This window comes from Pelodiscus sinensis, chromosome 6 (genome assembly GCF_049634645.1).
Source record: "Pelodiscus sinensis isolate JC-2024 chromosome 6, ASM4963464v1, whole genome shotgun sequence".
Lineage (NCBI taxonomy): Eukaryota > Metazoa > Chordata > Testudines > Trionychidae > Pelodiscus > Pelodiscus sinensis.
This window is the reverse complement of record NC_134716.1, coordinates 40,000,590-40,021,208: the sequence shown is the minus strand read 5'-3', so window position 1 is coordinate 40,021,208 and position 20,619 is coordinate 40,000,590. Positions and strand designations below refer to the sequence as shown.

General features: G+C 40.9%; 1 protein-coding gene across 1 annotated transcript; it reads left to right on the top strand.

The window, feature by feature from the left end:
- Positions 1–6,556: 6,556 nt before the first annotated feature.
- On the top strand, positions 6,557–20,561 carry LOC142829998 (FERM domain-containing protein 3-like). The gene is made up of 2 exons (XM_075932752.1): positions 6,557–6,581; positions 16,516–20,561. The coding sequence occupies exons 1-2, from the start codon at positions 6,557–6,559 to the stop codon at positions 17,112–17,114; spliced, it is 624 nt and encodes a 207-aa protein (XP_075788867.1). The 3' UTR covers positions 17,115–20,561.
- Positions 20,562–20,619: the final 58 nt, after the last annotated feature.

Below are 20,619 nucleotides of genomic sequence, written 5' to 3'. Positions count from 1 at the left end.
CTACTGTACAAATCTTAGTAGTTACTTTTTTTTCTCAGTCTCCCAGAACACCTCCGTCTAGTGTCTAGGCCCATCATACTGCCTAGCCAGTTTACTTGAAATTTCACAAAATGACTACTCTCACCTATTAAATACTGTTCAATATTTGTATTATTTCAATCAATTAGTGATCACAAAAGGGAAGTGATGATGAACTACGAAACCAATTATTGAACATTTTACTACAGGATCCCTTCTTTTTGTTTTTAACTCTTCTTTTTCACCTAGTTAGAGGAAGCCAATTAAAAATAATGTAACCTAAGTATTTCCAATTAAATGTAATTTCATCCTGATAGGTAAGAAATCATTTCTCTGTCTTGTTTTACATTAAAGAAATAATCCCTTTTTTGACAATGTTTTTTCAATAGTTATAGTATTGGTACATATTGTGTACTTTTCGTTTTGCTAACAAGTGTTTTGCTAGGAAGAGAGGAACAATTATAACTCCATGAAGCAAAGACCTTAAATACAATGAGGTATCTATTGCTGTCACTATTCTTGATTTCAATAGAACCAAAGAAAACACAATTTCTTACTAGCAGTTGAAAAATGTAACTGGAAGAAAGGCATGTATTTGTGTTCCAAAAAAAACCCAAAAACCCTACCATCATTTAAATGTGAAATAGCTGTTAACTCTTACTGCAGATTATGCCTTAGCTAACATTTTTAAGATCCTTATTATACTTTGAAAAAGAAGCAAACAACTAGGAATCTAGGATCAGGGTTTTGCTCTTACTTTGCAACTTTAAAGTACTTACTCTGCTTGAATTGACACATCAACCAAACAACACTGCATATTCAGTTTCAACTTTGCACCTCTTGGGTTAGTTTGTTTGAGAGTTGGCATTTTGAGATGAGTTATGGTAGTGGCGTTTATAAGGTTTTTTCATATTATTTTATACAGAAGGTTGTAGGAAGATGTTATGGAAGGCTTATGTAGGAATTTCTGTCAAATAAGCTGCAATTGTTAGTGTGGAAGGGAAACGCTGTGATTACTGTTCTTGAAGTCTGGTAGGAAGAACAATGTGAGCTGTTGAAATTTGTGGAAAATTTTATGTAGGCATTTCGGTAAAATGTTACCTATCCAAATTGTTGGTGTAGAAGTGCAGTGTCTTGTGTTAACTTTTTGAGTCCTGGTATGAAAAAGTGCTGTGAACTGTTGAAAATTATAGATGGTTTTGTATGCGTATATTAGATGTAGTGAAGAGGGCAAGTTGAGGTTGCTTGTGGGGTGCTGTTTGGATGGCGTGAAGGTTTCCTCAGAGCAGGTGCTTGAAAGTGGCAAAGTTAAAATTTTAGATTACGTCAACTCTTCAATCACCATTTTGTGATACGAATTTGTTTAACAATTTAACAAAGTTTGACTATTGCTACTGGTTGAACTCTTAGATTTAGCTTCAGCTGTCATAAACATCTAGCTTTATGTTAACTTTCTATAACTCATCAATTACTGTAATTTACGTAAGGAAGTTCATAAATGTCAAGATTTGCTCACTATGTATTCCAATAAAGTTTCTACACTTCCATTTAATATGTGATTTTATTGCATATTTTCATGGGTTTTGGAATTAACTCACCTCCATGGTGTAAGTTTCATTTTTCTCTTGCTTTTTGAGATTACTTTTTTTGGGAGGGGGGGTTGGGTTGAGAGGGCAGACTGCAGTGGAAGCCTGAAATGAGGAGGCAGAGCTTACCACTATATTGACACATAATGTTTTTCTTGAACTTGTGAGGTACACCAGTGAGACTTTATTTGTTCCTTATAGATCACTTTCTTCTCTATCCACAGGTCTCTAGTCAGCTGTAGATTTTCCACTCCCATAGCTCTGCTGAGCTCTGCAGAAGCAAACACAAATTGCTGGTTAAGTGAGGCCCCTATGTTTCATAGGGTGGGAGGGGCATATGTAGGTGAGGCCTCCCTGATTTTCTGCAGCATTTCAGCACAGGAAAACTCAAAAGTGGTCAAGTAAATTAAACATGGGGGCTAATGCTACATTAATGCAATCTTAATGTCCATAAATTAATTCCTTTATGATATTACATTTTCAATACTCTTTAGGTTTTTGAATATACATGAGAAATTGCATTTGGGTGAGAGACTTTAGGAAAAATGTCACAATTTTACAATACCTTGTTCCAATGCTGTGATCAAAATTTTAATTCATAGTTCATTGAGAAAGATGGGTGTTTGTTTCCTGCCTTTTGATAATTATATTGCATTAGTTCAGGGGTGGGAACGAGGCAGTTGCGGGCTGCATCTGGCCCACCAAGCCGCTGGATCTGGACATTTTGCTGACACCATTACTACATACAGACGGCAGACCTATTAAGCCTTATTAAGACTTACTAAGAAATATAAGCTTTGAGGTTCACACTGGTTCACCTTCACTTGCAAGACAGTGCTTCAAACCAATTTTCTTTCACGCAAATTAATCATCTGTGTACATTTTCCATCGGTGTCCTCTAGCAAATTGTGTTTGGACTAAAATATTATTTCTTTTAATGTCATCTCTCTTCCTTCTGCTTTTCATGCAGCAGGTGAATGAACTATCATCTAATATTAGGTTACATGCTTTCCAAATTGTTTATTTTTGAATATGAAGTCATGGGGAATAGATAATAAAACAGAAGTGACACATCCCCATATATTTCACTACAACAAATAGCATCTAGTGCAGGGGTGGGCAATCATTTTTAATGGGGAGCCACTTGCTTGGGATAGAGGACTTGCGGGGGGGGAGGGAGTGTGGGGTCTAAGAGGGAGTTTAGGTGAAGGAGGAGGTTATGATCTGGGGTGGACTTGAGGTGCAGGGTAGGGATGTAATACTGTACTCAATTAACTGATTAATTAAGCTTATCAGTTAATGCTACAGACTACACCATTCCACCCCCCACAGTGGCCAGAACATTTTTTGGCAGGCTGGCCACCGGCCCGGCTCATTCTGGGTTTGCGCTGGATCTAGGACCTACTCACGCTGTGGCTCTGCATTTAAAGTGTATTAGGAGCCAGGTGGGTGTGCAGCCCAAATCAGCTCCAGTTCACACTGGGTCTAGGAGCCCATTCTACCCTGCTACACACTCTCACACAACTTTCTCCTCCCTGCCCAGACTGACTCTTAACACCCTCCAGTTTTTTCCTCCCTTCCCCTGGAAACCTATTACATCTGCATATTTGTTGTTAATCCTTTCTCAGCCAACACAATGTCACTTTTTAGGATAACTGTATTTCTACCCACAAGTCATAAAATTTAGCTGGAACATATATCTCATCTTCTAAGTTGACCTATTCTACAGTTCATTAACTGTCATTGCTGTACTTCTGGAAGTTCCTATCAGTTTGTTTACTTATAAAAAGGGTTTCTGGTTTAGGGTTTCAACTGATAAAATTATTCCACATATTTGTAAAACTTCCAAGCAGTTAAAATATAAGTACCTAAACAAATCTTAATTGTATAGTTTGGAGGTTTGTTTGATTGATTGATTATATTTCATTATTCCTGTTGGAGCAGGTCTCTCCCTCTGTTATATGATATTAGGGATGTTAAATTATATATCTGTGAACATATGGATCTTTGTAATGTTATTTTACTCTTAAACAATTGCTCAGTTTCTATGTGGCAACATTGTTTCTCTTCGCAGAAGATTCTCCCTATGGTAAGAAATTCTAACTGGTGTAGACATTCAGTGGACCATGGGCCAAATCCAGGCCGCTAAATATTTTAGAACAGAGGTAAGAGAAAAAGGTTGAAATCCCTTCTCAGCAGCATAAAAAAGGATTAGAACCCCAAGCTAACGGTATATCTACACTGACATTATTCTGAAATAACACAGTCCACATCTACAATACAAGCAGTTATTTTGAACTAATGTCGAGCTGGAGGACTTCTTTCTCTGATTTCTGTAACCTTCACTTTACAAGGATAGTGATAGAGTAAGGAAAGTTGGAGGAAGAGTTCTCTCTACTGTAGAGACTTCCTGCTGTGCAGACAGCGCCAAAAGCTGAGATAAGCTATTTCAACTTTTGGCTTCATTCTGACGCCTTTTGTAGGGAAGAGATAGAGCTGTGGGCTTGAACTGTAGTATGTGTGGGTTTGTGCCTACTCTGGTGCCTGTGCCTGTCCCTGTTTTCTAATAGTCCTTGGCTTGCTGCTTTCTTGTCTGCTGAAGCTGTTCAGCTTGAGTTAAATTAGCTGTGAGCCAGGCCTAACACACCTGTCATTCTTTAGTCTGGTTGCTTAAACATGACAGCAGTAGATCAGCAGCATTTCATATGCATTGAGAACAGCGACTGATGGGCTTTTTTGAGTGTTTGATTTTTATTAGTCATAGGGATGTATTATTAAGAAAAAGTCTCAAGAGGATTGAAGTCCTCATTGGTCAGTGCCAGCTGCAATTTTTGGTCATATAGCCTGCTTCAAAGAGAAAGTCTCTGCACACTGATACCTGAAGACTGGATTTAATGTAAGGAGGAGACATTTCGGAGCCATGGAGAGGTGTCAGCCTTGTGATCATGACTGATTGATTTTGCTGTACCAGATTAGTAGTAACTATGTGGAGCTTTTAAGTGCCTGGAATAAAGCCATATAATGTGGCCATGGACATTCAGCACTATCGATTCTGTTTTGCTCTGATACTGTGAATTCATTCTAACATGAAATGTAAGGTAAAATGTGTGTATATGTATGCATAGGCATGGGTGTGCATGCGTAACATACTCCTTTCCATACTGAAAAAGTAATGGCTCTGTTTTGAAAGTTCTATACAATGAAATAGTAGAGTACAGAAGTTTCTATAGTACTCCTCTATGTATACTCATGCAATATTTTACCTTGTTTATATAAGCTGAAAAATCTCTCCTTAAGTAGATGCTGTGATGTTGGCAGACCAGTTCATAGGGAACACTTAACAGGCAGACACATATCTGGAATCTGTCTGGCTCATTTTTGGGTGAATACAATATAGATAGAAAAACGTGGGCAGTGGCTATTGTAGGCAGGGGCATACTGAATGTCCCCAAACAGCATTTTGTGCCTCCTTCCCCAGGCCAGTGTACTTTCTGCATAGAATTAGGGTTGGACGAATTGCCTGACCAGTGCCCTGGGGCCTAGAGCCCTGGGGCTGTGGATGCAGCAGCCACGTGCATCCATCCAGCTGTGGGTGCTTTAGTTGTGGCACACCAGAGTTGGGGCCTTGCATCCCTGCCCCCAGTCGAGCAGGGATTGGTTGGTGGGTGTGCTGCGGGCTCCTGAGGGGCTGATGGACTAGAAGAGGGAGGCACAATGTGAGGGGCCACCTCTGGCTCCAAGTTAGGTGTTCAGTTCAGCCATTTTTACCTTCCCCCAATAAGTCTTCCTTGGGGTCACCACCACTCCTGACGGTCCAGCTGAACCGAGCCGCCGGGTTTCGACGATGTCACGTCACATCCCCATCCTCCCCTCGCGGGCGGTAGCAGGAGGCTGGAGCCCAGCAAAGCCCAGCCTGTGCTGAGCCCATGGCCGGGCCGGGCACGTGTCCCCGGGCGGCGGCGGCAGCAGTGGCTTGCGCTGCCGGAGCTTGGGCGCAGAGCGCGGCGGGCCGGGGCGTGGCTGGCTCGGGGCGAGCGGAGGGGAGCGGCTGGGATGCTAGGGGCTGGAGAGAGGAGCCGGGCGGGGCCGGGGAAAGGGCAGGCGCCTGCTCCTCCCCCGGCCCGGCGGCGGTCTCCACAGCGACAGCCGGGCGTAGCCGCCAGCCAGTCAGGGAGCCTCAGTCTCCACTCGGCGGGTGTTAGCAGCCGCCCAGCCCGCTCCTGCGGCCCTGCCCGCGCTCTGCTGGGCAGGGGGGACTCGGCGTAAGTGACCCGCGTGTGGCCGACCCGCCGCAGGCAGAAGCGCCGGGGAATCAGCCGGTCGGCGCCGCGAGCTCTGCAGGCCAGGTGGGTTGGGAGTCCCGGCCTAGGCTGGGGTCAAAGCTGAACGAGTCACCCACGCGAGGCATGTTAGGGACTAGTCAAATAGTGGACTACCCAATAGAAGCACATGCTTACCAGGCAGTCGAGTCACTACTTAATTAATTGCTTCCTCCCCCTCCCCTTGATGACTCTGTTAGAGGCAGCAAGGTGGGGGGTGGGGAGAGCCTGTGCTGGAGGGATCCAGCTTAAAACTTGTTCCCCCCAGTTCCGTGTCTGCAGAGGGCCTGTGGAGGAAAAGGCCCAGCGGGGAACTGGACTGGAGCCAGGAATCAGCTGCCTCATCTGGTGTTTGATCCCAGATGCTGTGCCTTTGCTTTTTAAATGGAGTAAGAGCCCAACCTCTCTTACTCCTTTTAAAAGGCAGAGCCACAACAGGGTTAGCTCCAGGGACAGGAGCAAACCATGTTGCAGGTCTGCAGTTCCCCCCTTTATTGACTAGTTGACTCAATTAGCTAATTAAATGCAATTTAACATCCCTACCATGCACCCACTCAGCCCTCCTGCAGTGTAAGTGCTCCTCTAGCAACCACATGGTCATACAACTGCCTTGTTCATCTATGCAGGCAGGCAATGAGACACTTCTTCAGCCACACAGGTATGTGACCAGGTCAGCCATGCAACTGCCCACTCACCCTAGTTCACACATTTATCTATGTAGCCAGCCAGCTATTTCACCAGCCACACAGCTACCCGTCCAGCCATGCAGCTGCCTAGCCATTACTCCAGCTATAGCGCAACCTACCCGCTCCTCCAGCCATGCAGCCACCAACCCATCTCCCTACCTGTTTGGCAGTGCAAATGCCAGCCACGCGTACAGTCATGCAGCCACCAACCAGCTATATAGCCACCTGTCTATGCATCCATCCAATTATGTAACTACCCAGCTTTCCAAGCAGCCATCCACCTGCACAACCACAGAGCTTCCCACCCTTCTAACCATGCAGCTGCACAGCCACTGTCCATCCTCCCAGCTGTTCAGCCACCAAGCCTTCCCACCATCCATCCACGTTCATTCATCGAGCCGTATGACCACCCATCCATTTGACTCACCATCTACCAGCCTGTTCATCCGTACAATCATCTATACACCTGCCCACTAACTCAGCCACTCACTTTCCCACTCAGTCCCCCCTTCCCACTCAATCATCCATGTAGCCATTTGAAGAGCCATCTAACCATCCTGCTGCCCATACAACTGCTCACTCAGTTAGTAATCCCCCTATGCACATCTGCCCATGCTCCCAGCCAACCAAATGCCCATTCATTCATACACTCGCCCACCCATTCTAGACTTATTTACTCTCAACCATTTGCCAAATCACATACGTCACCAGTCACACACCAAGTCTCTCATCCCACTCTCCTGCTCCTGACTGTCTCTCAACCCATTTTTCCATTCATCTCCCAACCCACAAACCCTCTCCTTCACATCTGCACATTCAACTGCTTTTTGAGTCATCCCTCCACCCATTTACCACTCAACTTTAAAAGTTATAGTTCATTTATTATATAGTACCACAGTTTTCCTGAGCTGATGAAGACTGTCTTGTCCATTAGAGCTTACCCTCTTGGTCCATCAAGTACTTGCTAGACATTTACAGACAGCTAGCTGGTCACAGGATGTTAATTCACTTTCTTGCTTTCACCTGCTTGATGCTTTTAAAAAAGTAAAAAATACATTCGACACTTTCCTTATGCTACTTTTCTATGTGAGCATTTGCAGTAATTGATACAGGAATGTATTCAACAGAAAGGGAGGGTCCATGAGAGAATCTCTCCAGTAAGAGTTGATCCATAGTATGAAATAGTTTTGAGAGCCCTTGCTATAAGGTAAGAAAGATGATAGATAGCACAGGGAGAGTTCAGGGAGAGAAAGGATGAGGATGAAGATAATACAATTATTCAGTTGACTGGGAATGTCCTGTATTTTTCTTTAGGATTATGCAGGTAGATGATGGGACTGTGTTTGACAAGAGGGGCTTGAAAAAATGGATTTGCCTGTGGCCAATTGGAAGAATTCTGCAGTATATAAACTTTCATTTAAAAATAAATTCATTCTTTTTGTTAGGAAGATAAGCAAATGTGAACCATGTGCAAACTGATGCAGTACTTCCACTTGGATCTTCTATACCTGAAGAAATTCTGCGCCAAAAATTATGAATTATATACACAATATTTTAAAGTTCTGAAAAATTCCACATATCTAACTTGTCAAAACAACACTTTATAATCATTCCAGTTACAGTTATTTTGGTAATTTATTTCAAAATATTTGTCAAAAAGTATGTCTGTAACAATACAGACACACAAAATCCCCCCAAAGGAAGAGAGTTAAATAAATCCCATAGGAAAACCCAGTTCCTGTTTTTCTCCCCCCCTTCCTTTCGGAACCTATGTATGCAGAGGGAGAAGCAGTCTGATGCTAAGTCGGGATCTTACATGGCATTACCTGCATGTCGCCTCCTTCCTTCAGGGCAAGCCAGAAACTAACTGTGGGAACGTTCCAGCTCCTCCCCTCTCCTCTGTTGTGGGGGAATGGGAAAGGATATTTTGCACAGAACATTAATTCAGCACAAATTCTGCGTTGGAGAATGGTACGGAATGCCCTAGGGGTAATCTTCAGATAAACAGTTTGTGTTTCTAATATGCTGCTGCTCAAGGTGAAAACTGCAGCACAGCCAATGTTAAACTGTTATGTCAGTTTATGTAGCTGGTATTCAGAACCCTCTGGGGAGCTGTGTAACTGTCAGAAATCAGTTTAATTTTACTCCACTTCAGCTGCTTACAGGTACTTGAGAAAGCTTTGAACAGTTGTAAAAGGAAGCACTTTTCACTGGGGAGAAGGACTCAGACAGAAGCTATGGTGGGGTCGGGGGGGCAGGGGGAGAGGAGTATACCAAGGTATCTTCATCTTTGAGTGGTCCGGGAGGGGTTAGAATAGAGGTGTCCACATACCGCTTGATATGCTGTGTACCATTTTGAGCAGCTTCCTGTGACCATTCCAGTGATGACACAGCATTGTTTGTTGGTTGTGATCTCTAAAGTCCTAAAAATATTTAAGTTACTATGGTAACTACCTTGGGTCATTGCTTCTGGAAAGTTCTAAAAAGGGTGAAGTGGGCTGGATGTAAGTTCTAATAAGTTAGCCTAAGTGAGAGGGTTGACTTTCACGTTAGAAAGAGAGCTTTAAAGCAGGAGTATTGAGATCTACTGTAGAGACTCACCTTGATACATGCTGATTGAGAGAGCCTGTTTCAAAGCTCAGAGATTAATTACTGGAAGGACTCGGTTATTGAGTATACAGGGATGTCCCAGAAGGTGTCAGAGAGCTTATTGAAGAATTCTCTCTGACTTTGGATAGTATTTAGTTTTGTTGCAATTGACATCTGTGTATCTAATAAACATTTATCCTTTTATCATTTTGAAATTATTTGTAAATACTATTTGTTTTATATTGCTTTATTTGTGTCTCGTTTTAGCAAAAGTAGGTGAAATCTGGGCTGTATTCCTGTGTGCCTTTTAGGAAAGTCACCTAATCATTCTCTGGCAACTGGGATAGTATTTTCCCATTCTACTAGGTATGTTTTTAAAGTCTTTTGAGGTTTTTTTTTTATGGAAGGTATTATGCAAGTAATTTATTATTTTTAAATTATTAATCTGGGCTAAATTAAAAAAGTGGTATAAAAGACAATTCAGGGGAAGAGCTTATAGGTAGGGGTTGGTAAAATCAACAAAAGAAAACTTGGATGTTTAACCCTTGTTCTGAATCCAGAATTGTCATATTGTTAGACTAAAGGAGAGCTGTTAGTGTATACTTTTCTTTTTTTGGGGAATGAAAGATAGATGATAGATATGAGGACAAAGATAGACTACAGCCCCTCTCTGAGTTACGACCACCTCCACTTACGACCATCCACACGTACGACCAAAGCGATCGTAAATGGAGATCCGAGTTGAACACTTATGAACAGCGTGGTCGCCATGTAACTCTATGGGATCCGAGTTACGAACACTTTGAGTTATGGACCAAGTGTTGGTCCGTAACTCGGGGAGCGGCTGTATAGATGGGAACATGGGGCCAACCCAGACAAAATAGACTTTGCCTATTTTATAAATTAGATTAAATTCAGTGTGATCTTTACTCGCCGTTGTAAATTAGTAATGAACTTTTCTTTGAATTTTGCCTAACCGTATTACCCAGATCTAGTGGGACACAAGAAAAAACCATCTACCTTCTCCTCATTTTGTTTTTTCTTACCCCATCCGGTGTTTATTATTATTACCCCTCTGAATTGCTCCACTTGACATAGCATGTCTCTGCAGCATTGTCACTGAAATGAACTAATATTCTGTGTCACATACTGTTCTATTAAAATACAAATATAATTTATTTATGCCTGTAGGTGGCAATTGAAGACTGTGATCTGTTTTAGAGACTCTTATGATAACACATTGTTTTCTCAAGGGTTTAATCTAGTGGTATCTAGTTTGCTATGGAACAATGATGCATTCAGTGTCATGTAAAAAGATCCTGTGACTGAAGTTGCCTCATTTGACTGTAGTCACCACAGAAGACAAGTCTTGTTATTAAATTAGAAATAAAGAATAAGGTAAATTAACCACACCTTTCTTTGTATAATTTAGTGGTACTCCTATACTTGAAGTATCTGCCGAGTTAGGGTCTATATCTGTACGTTGCTATTATACATGTGCCCAGTGTAATTTTCAAATACTGATCTTGCATTCTTTCTTCATTAAATAAATATATTTCCAATTTAGCAGGTAGTCTGTTCATGTTATGAACTAATTTATTGTCAGTTTTGAATGAAATACAATTTGAATTAATGTATAATATAACTCAACCAATGAAACTGTTGTTTAAAAAAACAGAAACAAATTTCCCTGAAAAATTCCACTGAACTGGGATTTCAATTGTTAGGTTTCATCCAAGAGTGACTTATAAATAGATTTATAATGAAAATGCCACCAGTTTCTCAAATGTATCAGTATTCTCTGCTGACACTGTGAAGTGACATATAACATTAGCATGACTTTGTCTAGAGTGTGGCTAAAGGAAACATTTCATATACAAATGTATTCATTGGGCATAGAGTAAATTGTAGGCAGGTCCATACAGTTGAAGGAAACTAAATTCCTTTCTGACTTTTTTTAAAATCAAGTCTTCCTTTGTTATGGTTTAATAGGGTCTAATTCTGTCCACTGGAGTACAATCGGTATTTGGTCAGTGAGTTCATTGGAGCAGGACTGAGCCCTGATATTAATGCTGGTGGTTTGAGATAGTATACGTTTCTTGCAGTTCTTCAGCAATTTCTATAGTTGGTTTAAGAACAATCAAACAACTGACTGCTTTTGGCCTCTGTGCAAAATACTGGCTCCGTGAAAATCAGTGGGACTTTCAGTTGGGTCAGGATTTCACTCCCATTATTTTGGTTGCTTCAAATAGCTTCAGTAATTTTCAACCTGATCATCTAGTAGAAGGGAGGCTTGTTTTGTTTTACTTTACTACTGTTTTGAGTAATCCAAAAAGTGATTCTACAGAAATGACACTGAGGGTTCTATACAGGCAGTCCCCGCGTTACATGGATCCGACTTACATCGGATCCCTACTTACAAACGGGGTGAGGTAACCCCGCACTAGCTGCTTCCCCGCAGCAGACCAGGGAGACGCGAAGGTTAAAGTGCTATTGTTAGCTTGTACAAGTGGTCTAGGTGCACAGTGTACTACTGCTGTTGTGTTTGCTTGCCTCTTAGTCAACTGTTCGTGTTTTAATCTGCAATTGTGGAAATTAGGTTTAAAGCCATCCCAACTTGTTTCTGAGTATAAAATAAATAGCTGCAGGGAGGAATTGGGTTCAGGCTTGTACAATAAGATTTTATTCTATAAAGCTAGTACAGTTGGCCCAAAATGTTGCAAATCTTTGTTATATATGCATAATATAGCAAATAAAAGTGATATCATTTTGATGCCAGTAACATGTATGAAAGGATCTTTATCTATAGCAAATAAGTAGAGCCCTGCAAATCCATGGGCATCCACTTTATATCTGTGGGTATCACATCTGCAGATGTGGATATGGATAACCACAGTTCATTTTTGCAAATATTGATGTGGATACATATTTCGTATCTAGAACCCTGCAAATTTGAAGATATCCACTTTATATCTGCGGGTATCCACATCTGCGGCTGTCAATGCAGGTATCTGTGGCTCATTTTTGTAGATGCAAATGTGGATACAAATTTTATATCTGCACAGGACTCTAAATATAAGAGTCTTTAAAGTAGACAAAGCATAAACAAAAGAAGCAGCACTCTCAGGATGTAATATAATAACCTAGAGGGGTTTTTTTTAATCCAAATACTAATAGTTTAAAAAAAACTATTAGTATTGAAAAAGCAGTGGACTGTAAAACCTCCCCGAAAACTTTAATATAATTATTTAATAATATATTGTCCCTGGCTGAATACAATTGAAGATAAAATAGATATGAGGAAGTGCAAAAAATTCCCTGGTGTGACTGAGACTAAATTACATAAAATTGGCTCCAAGATTACTTTTGGTTTTTTTTCCATCTCTTTCACCAGAATCTCAAAGTTTGTTAGGGATTTTCTCTTAACAGGACTTATCGTTTTAGTTAACCTTCCATTCAGATCCAGTGTATTCAAACACTAACAAAGGGGCCAACTTCTAAGATGATGTAAAATCTGCTGGAAATCTTGTTGTGGCATAATGTCATAATGTTTGCATTTCTATATCTTGACAGTGTGTTCTCATACCATTTGATAAAAAACTCAAAATTTTAAATCATGTTCTGCCATAATGACATGACTGTCAAACTGTAATGAGCCCCCAATGCAGGACTAGTATTCTTTAATAGGATTGGAATTTTAACTTGAAGTAAGTGGACAATGCAAGTTTCCAGAATGGTTGAGTCCACAAATGAGTAAGTGCTGTCCCAAGCAGCTATAAAACACTACCATTCCGATTTGATAGGTTTTTACACTATAAGGAGAACATGATATGCAAATAAATGGAAAATATAACCCCCTTTTCACTTATAACCTCAGGATATCAGAACTATTCTTTGAAGACCATTTTAGGAACTCATATAAAACTAGAGAACTACTAAATATGGTATGTAACTGATCATGTAAATCAGTATATGTACCAGATGACTAGAGGATAGCTAAAATAGTGCCTATTTTATTTTTTTAAAAGGCTTCAGATGCAGTCCTGGCAATTATAGCTTGATAAGTCTAATTTCAGTGCCAGGCAAATTCGCTGAAACTATACTGTGGAAGTGTATTTATTTTATTGTTAGTCGATATACCCGGTGTTGCTTGGGTCCTTAGTTACAATTATGGGGGGGGAGGGTTAATTGAAAATGATGGGTCTCAGGGCACATGGTTGGGTGGGGGTACAAGAGTCGGAAGGGGACTGAAAGATGTGGAGGGGCTAAGTGCAAGAGGTGAGGTGCAGGAGAGGGGGTTCAGAGTACAGGGTTTGGGGTGGGTGGAGGGGCTCAGAAAAGACCAAGACTTTAACAGAGTTCAAGAAAGAACTAGATACATGTATGGAGGTTAGGTTCATCAATACTTCTTAGCCAAAATGGGTAGGAATGGTATCCCTAGCTTCTGTCAGGGGCTGGAAATGGATGACAGGAGATGGTTATCTGTTCTGTGTGCTCCCTCTGGGGCATCTGGCATTGGCCACCATCAAAAGATAAGGTACTGGACTAGATGGACCTTTCCTCTGACCCAGTATAGTCATTCTTATGTTCTAAAAGGGCGTGAGATGCAGGAGTCAGGGCAGGATAGAGAAGATGGATGAATATCTTAGGGGGGGTACAGGCTCTGGGCTGCCCCCCCCTCCTGTAGGGTCGGGCAGGTTGTGGGAGTTTCCCCTTTGCAGCAGTTCCTTCCCTCACAAACACAGCCTGCAGGCTGGGCCATAGTTCCTAGCTTCTGTTGAGGGGGAGGAACACTCCTGGGTAGGGCCATGGGATGGCCACTGTTTTGGGGCAGGAGACACTTACCTGCTCAGTTGCAGAGCCTTGTGTACATCTGGCCAGTTTCTTGCTGGTATGGCTGCCCCTAATAGTCCCTCTGCTGTATTGTTCTCCCCTGTGGCCTCACTGCTCCCATTGGCCACTCTCAGTATTGTGCCTCCTCTTTGCCCTTCCCTTTTCAAATTCTAGAAAAGGGTCCCATTCTAGGCATTTCCCGTTTTCCTGGCACAACTAAATGCTGACCTTGCTTTAAGTTTGGAGCAAGAGGAAACTGCATACCAAATTTGTCTGTGAGTCTGTTCAAAAACTCCTCCTAGATGGTAAGAGCGAGGACCACCAGACACACTCTAACATATCCAAGGCTCGACAAACCGCGGCGAGAGCTACTCACCAGCCCCGCACTGCGCGAGTGTCCCAAACCGGTGCTGCTCACTGCTCACCTCCTCCATTCTGCTACTAATAGTAGACTGAAGTTATCGAAAACACTGGGATTTTTTAAGCTCTCATGTAATAATTAGGACTCAGAGCACTTATGAAATTGGGATTCTTAAATTACTTTCACTTTGCTGCTGTCAGTGCCAACTCAATATAGTGTCGTTATAGGAGGAATCAGGGGATTGTGGGGGGAGAGACTTCAGAGGATTGGGGAGATGGAAAACTCAAGAAAGGAAGAAAAAGGGAGAGAGTGGTAAGAATAAGAGACTGAGAGGGAGGAGGGATGGAAAAGAGAGAAGCCTCAAGGAAAGGGGGATAAGACAAGAACTAAGGGTGTGTCTAGACTACATGCCTCCTTCGACGGAGGCATGTAGATTAGCCAGATCGGAAGAGGGAAATGAAGCCGCGATTAAAATAATCGCGGCTTCATTTAAATTTAAATGGCTGCCCCGATCTGCCGATCAGCTGTTTGTCGGCAGATCGGGGCAGACTGGACGCGACGCGCCGACAAAGAAGCCTTTCTTCATCGGCACAGGTAAGCCTCGTGAAACCAGGTTTACCTGTGCCGATGAAGAAAGGCTTCTTTGTCGGCGCGTCGCGTCCAGACTGCCCCGATCTGCCGACAAACAGCTGATCGGCAGATCGGGGCAGCCATTTAAATTTAAATGAAGCCGCGATTATTTTAATCGCGGCTTCATTTCCCTCTTCCGATCTGGCTAATCTACATGCCTCCGTCGAAGGAGGCATGTAGTCTAGACACACCCTAAGAGTGAACAGAGGTGAGTGAGGGATGAGGAAGGAAGCAGACAGACATCTGAGATAATTATTTCCATGAAGACACAGGGTATCCATCCATTTTTATCCATAATCTCCTAGGCTACATCTAGACTGCAGAGTTAAATCGGAAAAAGTTACGTTCTTTCGAAAGAGGCTTTTCTGAAATTTGGCGCTTTGACACATCCCTTATACTTTGTAGAACGAGGTTTACAGGGATTGCAAAAGAGATTGTCTGCTTTTCAGCTTTTTTGGAAAAGGGGACACGTTCCTTGGACACAGCATTGCTGTATATCTGTCTCAGCCCTCTTCCCCTTCTATGATGTTTCATTTACAAGATGTTGTTGTTATTATAACCTGTCTTGATGCTACGACATTTGTAGTTGAATTATAGTGATTGCATTTCCCAACTTCTAGGTGTTGCCCTATTTCTTTCTTGTCTCTCTTCAAACAAAGGGTGTGTCTAGACTACATGCCTCCTTCGACGGAGGCATGTAGATTAGCCAGATCGGAAGAGGGAAATGAAGCCGCGATTAAAATAATCGCGGCTTCATTTAAATTTAAATGGCTGCCCCGATCTGCCGATCAGCTGTTTGTCGGCAGATCGGGGGAGTCTGGACGCGATGCCCCGACAAAGAAGCCTTTCTTCATCGACACAGGTAAGCCTGGTTTCACGAGGCTTACCTGTGTCGATGAAGAAAGGCTTCTTTGTCGGGGCATCGCGTCCAGACTCCCCCGATCTGCCGACAAACAGCTGATCGGCAGATTGGGGCAGCCATTTAAATTTAAATGAAGCCGCGATTATTTTAATCGCGGCTTCATTTCCCTCTTCCGATCTGGCTAATCTACATGCCTCCGTCGAAGGAGGCATGTAGTCTAGACACACCCAAAGGGTGGAGCTACATTTTCCTAAATGCATCCCAGTAACACCTGTTTATATGGATTACTAGAAGTCTGCCTTCTGACAGAAAAGAAATTACTTCCTTCTGATTTCTATGTGCTGGAGTTAATCACAACTATTAATGGTCTTAATTTATATATGCTAAAATCAAAAGGACTCAAATTTCAGAGGATTAAGTTCCTGTGAAAGATGCTCCTCTTCTGCTAAACTTGACTAAAACTTTACTGATTTCAGTCAAATTATAAGCAGATGATTGTGGAATCTTCTTTCCACTGCTGCGTTCTGAAAGTGCGTTTAATTTGTACAATCTCTTATACAAGATCCTACTGAAAGGATGAATTTGTCTTTTACATTGGAAGTTGTCTTTTTTTTTAATCTCCATTCTTTAGGTATCCAGCTGCCTAAGGAAGATGAAATCTCAGTACCCATGATATCTGATTCCCCATCTAAGGATGCCGGAGAGAATGAGGATCTCGCCATCGAAGAGGAAGAGAAGATCAAAGAGGAACCTTTAACTATCTCAGAACTGGTGTACAACCCAAGTGCCAGCTTGCTGCCCACTCCAGTTGATGATAATGAGATAGACATGCTCTTTGACACCCCGTTAAGAGCAGAGAATGAGAGAGAAGATACAGATTCATTTGAGGAACTGGAAGTGGATGAAAATGCATTCTTGGTTGCTGAGGAAGGGGAACTGAAAGAAGCCCGTAGAGCACTTAGGTGTAGTTATGAATTTCTAATGAGCAACATACAGGTAAACGCCTTTGTGAAGAGTTTCTCCAGGCTTCTTTTTGTAGGCCTTGGACTATTGTTGTTTGTGTTCCCACTCCTCCTTGTCCTCCTGGAGTCGGACCTTGATATCTCCTTTCTTCATGAAATCCGTCAGACGCCAGAGTTCCAGCAGTTTCACATTGAATATTACTGTCCTCTTAGGCAGTGGGTGGCTTGCAAAATAAACTTCATTCGTGACATGCTGGGAAGTTCTTAAACGTTAAAGAAATATGATACAACTAAGGGCTATATTCAAAATTTCAGTTAGCACGAGCTTCTCAATGCCCATGGGGCCATCAGCAGGTAGCTACCTTCAATTTCAAACCATTATAGACTGTTCAAGATTTAACATTTGTTTTTCATACTTAAATAGTTGCTTTAGTTACAGGCTTATCTGGTGGCCTTTAAATAACCAAAAAGAGGTCTTATTTTTATTGCATTGTTGACTTCCTGCTCATCTATTGTATCAGACAAGACTGGGTGGTACTAGGATTTATTTGTAACATTACAAGCCATGATATTCTGAATCTTAGTGATAGCAGAGCCGAGAAGAAATGTTTTTGAATATACTCCTTAGTGGTGTAACAGTTTTTTCTAACCAATGCCTATATCAGCAATGTTTATGCTGGGTTTTTTGTTTGTTTTTTGTTTTTATATTTTGTGTTTAAAATATTTTGGTAAATTTTTAGCAAAATATGACTTCTGACATTATTTAAATGTACAGATTGGTAAAATTAATGCACAAGGGCACGTAGGGGATTTTTTAAAGTTTTACCAATCATTTTTTAAAAATATTTTGGCTGGACAATTGAGTTTATTATAACTATATAAAAGATGGCCTACAGTTTGGAAAAAATACAGGACGTTTATTTAAGTGTTGTGGGGCGATGCTGGTGAGGGGAGATGAAATGACACAGAATCCTAAAGTTTTTAATGGTGCAGTTCTAAAGCTAAAGGGGGTGAACTTTTTAAAGAAAATAATCCACTTTCATCTGTGTCCTGTCATCTTACATTTCAATCAGTGCTAAGTATTCAAGATAGTGTAAGTAAGTTTTGCCAGACAGTGGTGGACCTTTGAGTAAATATGAATTATTGTACATAACATGGAAAGATGAAGAGATGGTTGAATCAGAAATATCTAGCTATATTGGTAGATAAGTAACCTACTTTTTAAAAATGGCTAGAGCATAAAATATACAATACTTTAAAAATCAAGGCATTAGATTGTATAGTTGACATGCAGATAGTCTACTGAATCATAATGAAAGGAAAAATATTTTAAGAGAAATATCTTGGTTCTTCATTCCTTTTGTCATTATTCCGTGAAACACATCTCAGAGGATCAGCATTTAATATCTTTGCTTCCTGTATTGCTGACTGTCTTACCATGTATGTGTGGCATTGTACTCATACTATTTCCCTATTGATAGGACTCCAGTCATTGGGGTCAATTGTAATTTTAATGTGCTGAGGATTTGCTCCCAATATTATTCAGAGAATATACACAAAACATTAGCATTTAGAAAAATCAGCAGGAGCCCCCATACCAATCCTAATGTTATAGCAAAGAAGTAGTATTTTGTAAACTGGTGCACCATCATATAGGATTGTTTTGTGGGGGTTTTTAAGTCAAAAGCATTAGGCTTGATCCTTCAGCCTTAACATAGCTAAAACTCATATTAAAGCCAATGGAAGTTTGGCTGTGTACTGACTGCAACTTCACCTCATAATGTTTGCGTGCTTTATAAAGATATATTTAAAATTAGAGATCTATTTGAGTCTTTCATATTGTACATACATATTGTAACTAATTCATACACTTCAGAATCATTTATGCTTGACAGAGGGGATTCCCACGGGAGAATTTGTTTCCTCTTTTTCTTTTACAACATCTTTCAAGGATAAAACAATCATAGCTCCTAGTAATTGCTCTTCTCCATTGTGACCATTTGGGTTGTTTCCCCATTTCCCAAAGAACAGAGACTACATAGAACCATTTAGTCTTCTCTCGTCTATCTTTTGTCACTAGCTTGGTTCCAATGACAATCACTATTGTATGTATGTCATCTTGCATAATGTCCAGCTAAGCAATCCAGTCCCCTTAAACATGAATCATCCAGCCTAATAGAATTTTCGACAATGAGCTAAAGTAGACATTTTCCCTTAACTGGACCTGATTCATACAAATGGTTTCCTAAAACAAATGTGTCAGCTGAGGGGTTCTAGGTGGTGATGGTTATGAAGGTTGGCAGCTTGCTAGAATACAGGGACAGGGTTCCATTCTGGAGCCTATTTATTAAGTCCTTTAATTATAAAAAGTTAGGTGCTGTGTTTTAAAGTGTAGTTTTGTCTATGTAAAGTCATTGAGCTCCAGAAAAAGGAGCATTTGTTTTGTTTGATTTAATTCTATCAGAAAATGGTAAAGTTGCATGGGGAAAAGATTACCTCAGAGAATTGATAGTGCAATAAGGAGATATGTAGGAGTAAATGCAGGGGAGAAAGAGAATGTGTTTTACTGTATATGTATACAGCCTTGGCCTTTTAAAGTCTCTACCACCATACAGGAGATTTTTTTTGATCTATAAGATGAATTCCACGAAGAAACATGGAGTTCCCATAACATACTTTTTTACAATATTGGGAGTTTAAGGGGCTGGAACTTTGTGTAATACACACACTATTTGTGTATATTATACAAACATACATTGTATGACATATACATACCCACACATGTAGAAACAATCTTGTAGTTAGTGCTGAAGAGGAGAGTTGGAATATGAAGAATGTATAGGTACAGTATTGTGTACTTGTTTGTGCTTGGATATATTGTAAAATGTTATGTACTTGAAATCTATTTTGTGGTTTGTCTAATATTTATAAACACTACTCTGGGAAGAATTAAAAATGGGTTTATTTAATTGACGAACAAAAAACCTGGGCGGAAGTGTACCTGTAACTCAAGCCTTATCTTTGTACAGTGAATTTCACATTTCTCTGTCAACATCCTGATTGTTTTGTATATTGATATGATGGCAGGAATACCTAATAAAAATACACCGGAAAAAAGCACTTTGCAGTGATGCCACTTTTTATGATAAAGGACTATTACTTAATGTTTGATGTTAACCTAATGTCCTATTAATCCTGTACAAACAAATATGGTTTTCACAATATGCTTTTTTTGGGGGACTGTGTTGTCCTATTAAATGGTAAAGTTTATGGGACTGCTGCAAGTGGATGTTTTCTATATATGTTTTAACTGTTGGATACAGTAAGTGTGTCAGTCTTAAAAGCAGGGGGTTTTTTTCATAAAAAAAATCTTGTTTGAACTCTTTGGTGTATTTCAGAGTGTCATGAAGTCACACAACTTAAGGGGACAGCAGCTCATCTAGTTTCAGTTCCTCTAGATCACAGGCCAACAATACCCAGCATCCGCACTCTAAAATCAATGATGTTTGGTTAATTTATACTGTATTTGTCTAAATGTATGTTTGTATTCTATACAAAAAGCCACTGCATACTCAGTTATGAAGATACTAATTGTAACTCCATAGCTAAGGTAGTGTTGAGTTATTCTCTTAAAAGCAGGAACTTAACTTTCTTGTAATATATGAAGTAGAGATGTGAATGACTAGGTGACTATCCCCAGCTGGTCCTGGGCTGCATGCAGCGTTTCAAAGTGGCAGCACCATGTAGAAGCGGTGATGAGCTGGAGACACCCC

Coding starts and splice junctions, on each gene's coding strand:
- LOC142829998 (XM_075932752.1), top strand. CDS start 6,557: ATGAGACACTTCTTCAGCCACACAG. Junction 6,582..16,515: donor ACACTTCTTCAGCCACACAG/GTATGTGACCAG, acceptor TCCATTCTTTAG/GTATCCAGCTGCCTAAGGAA.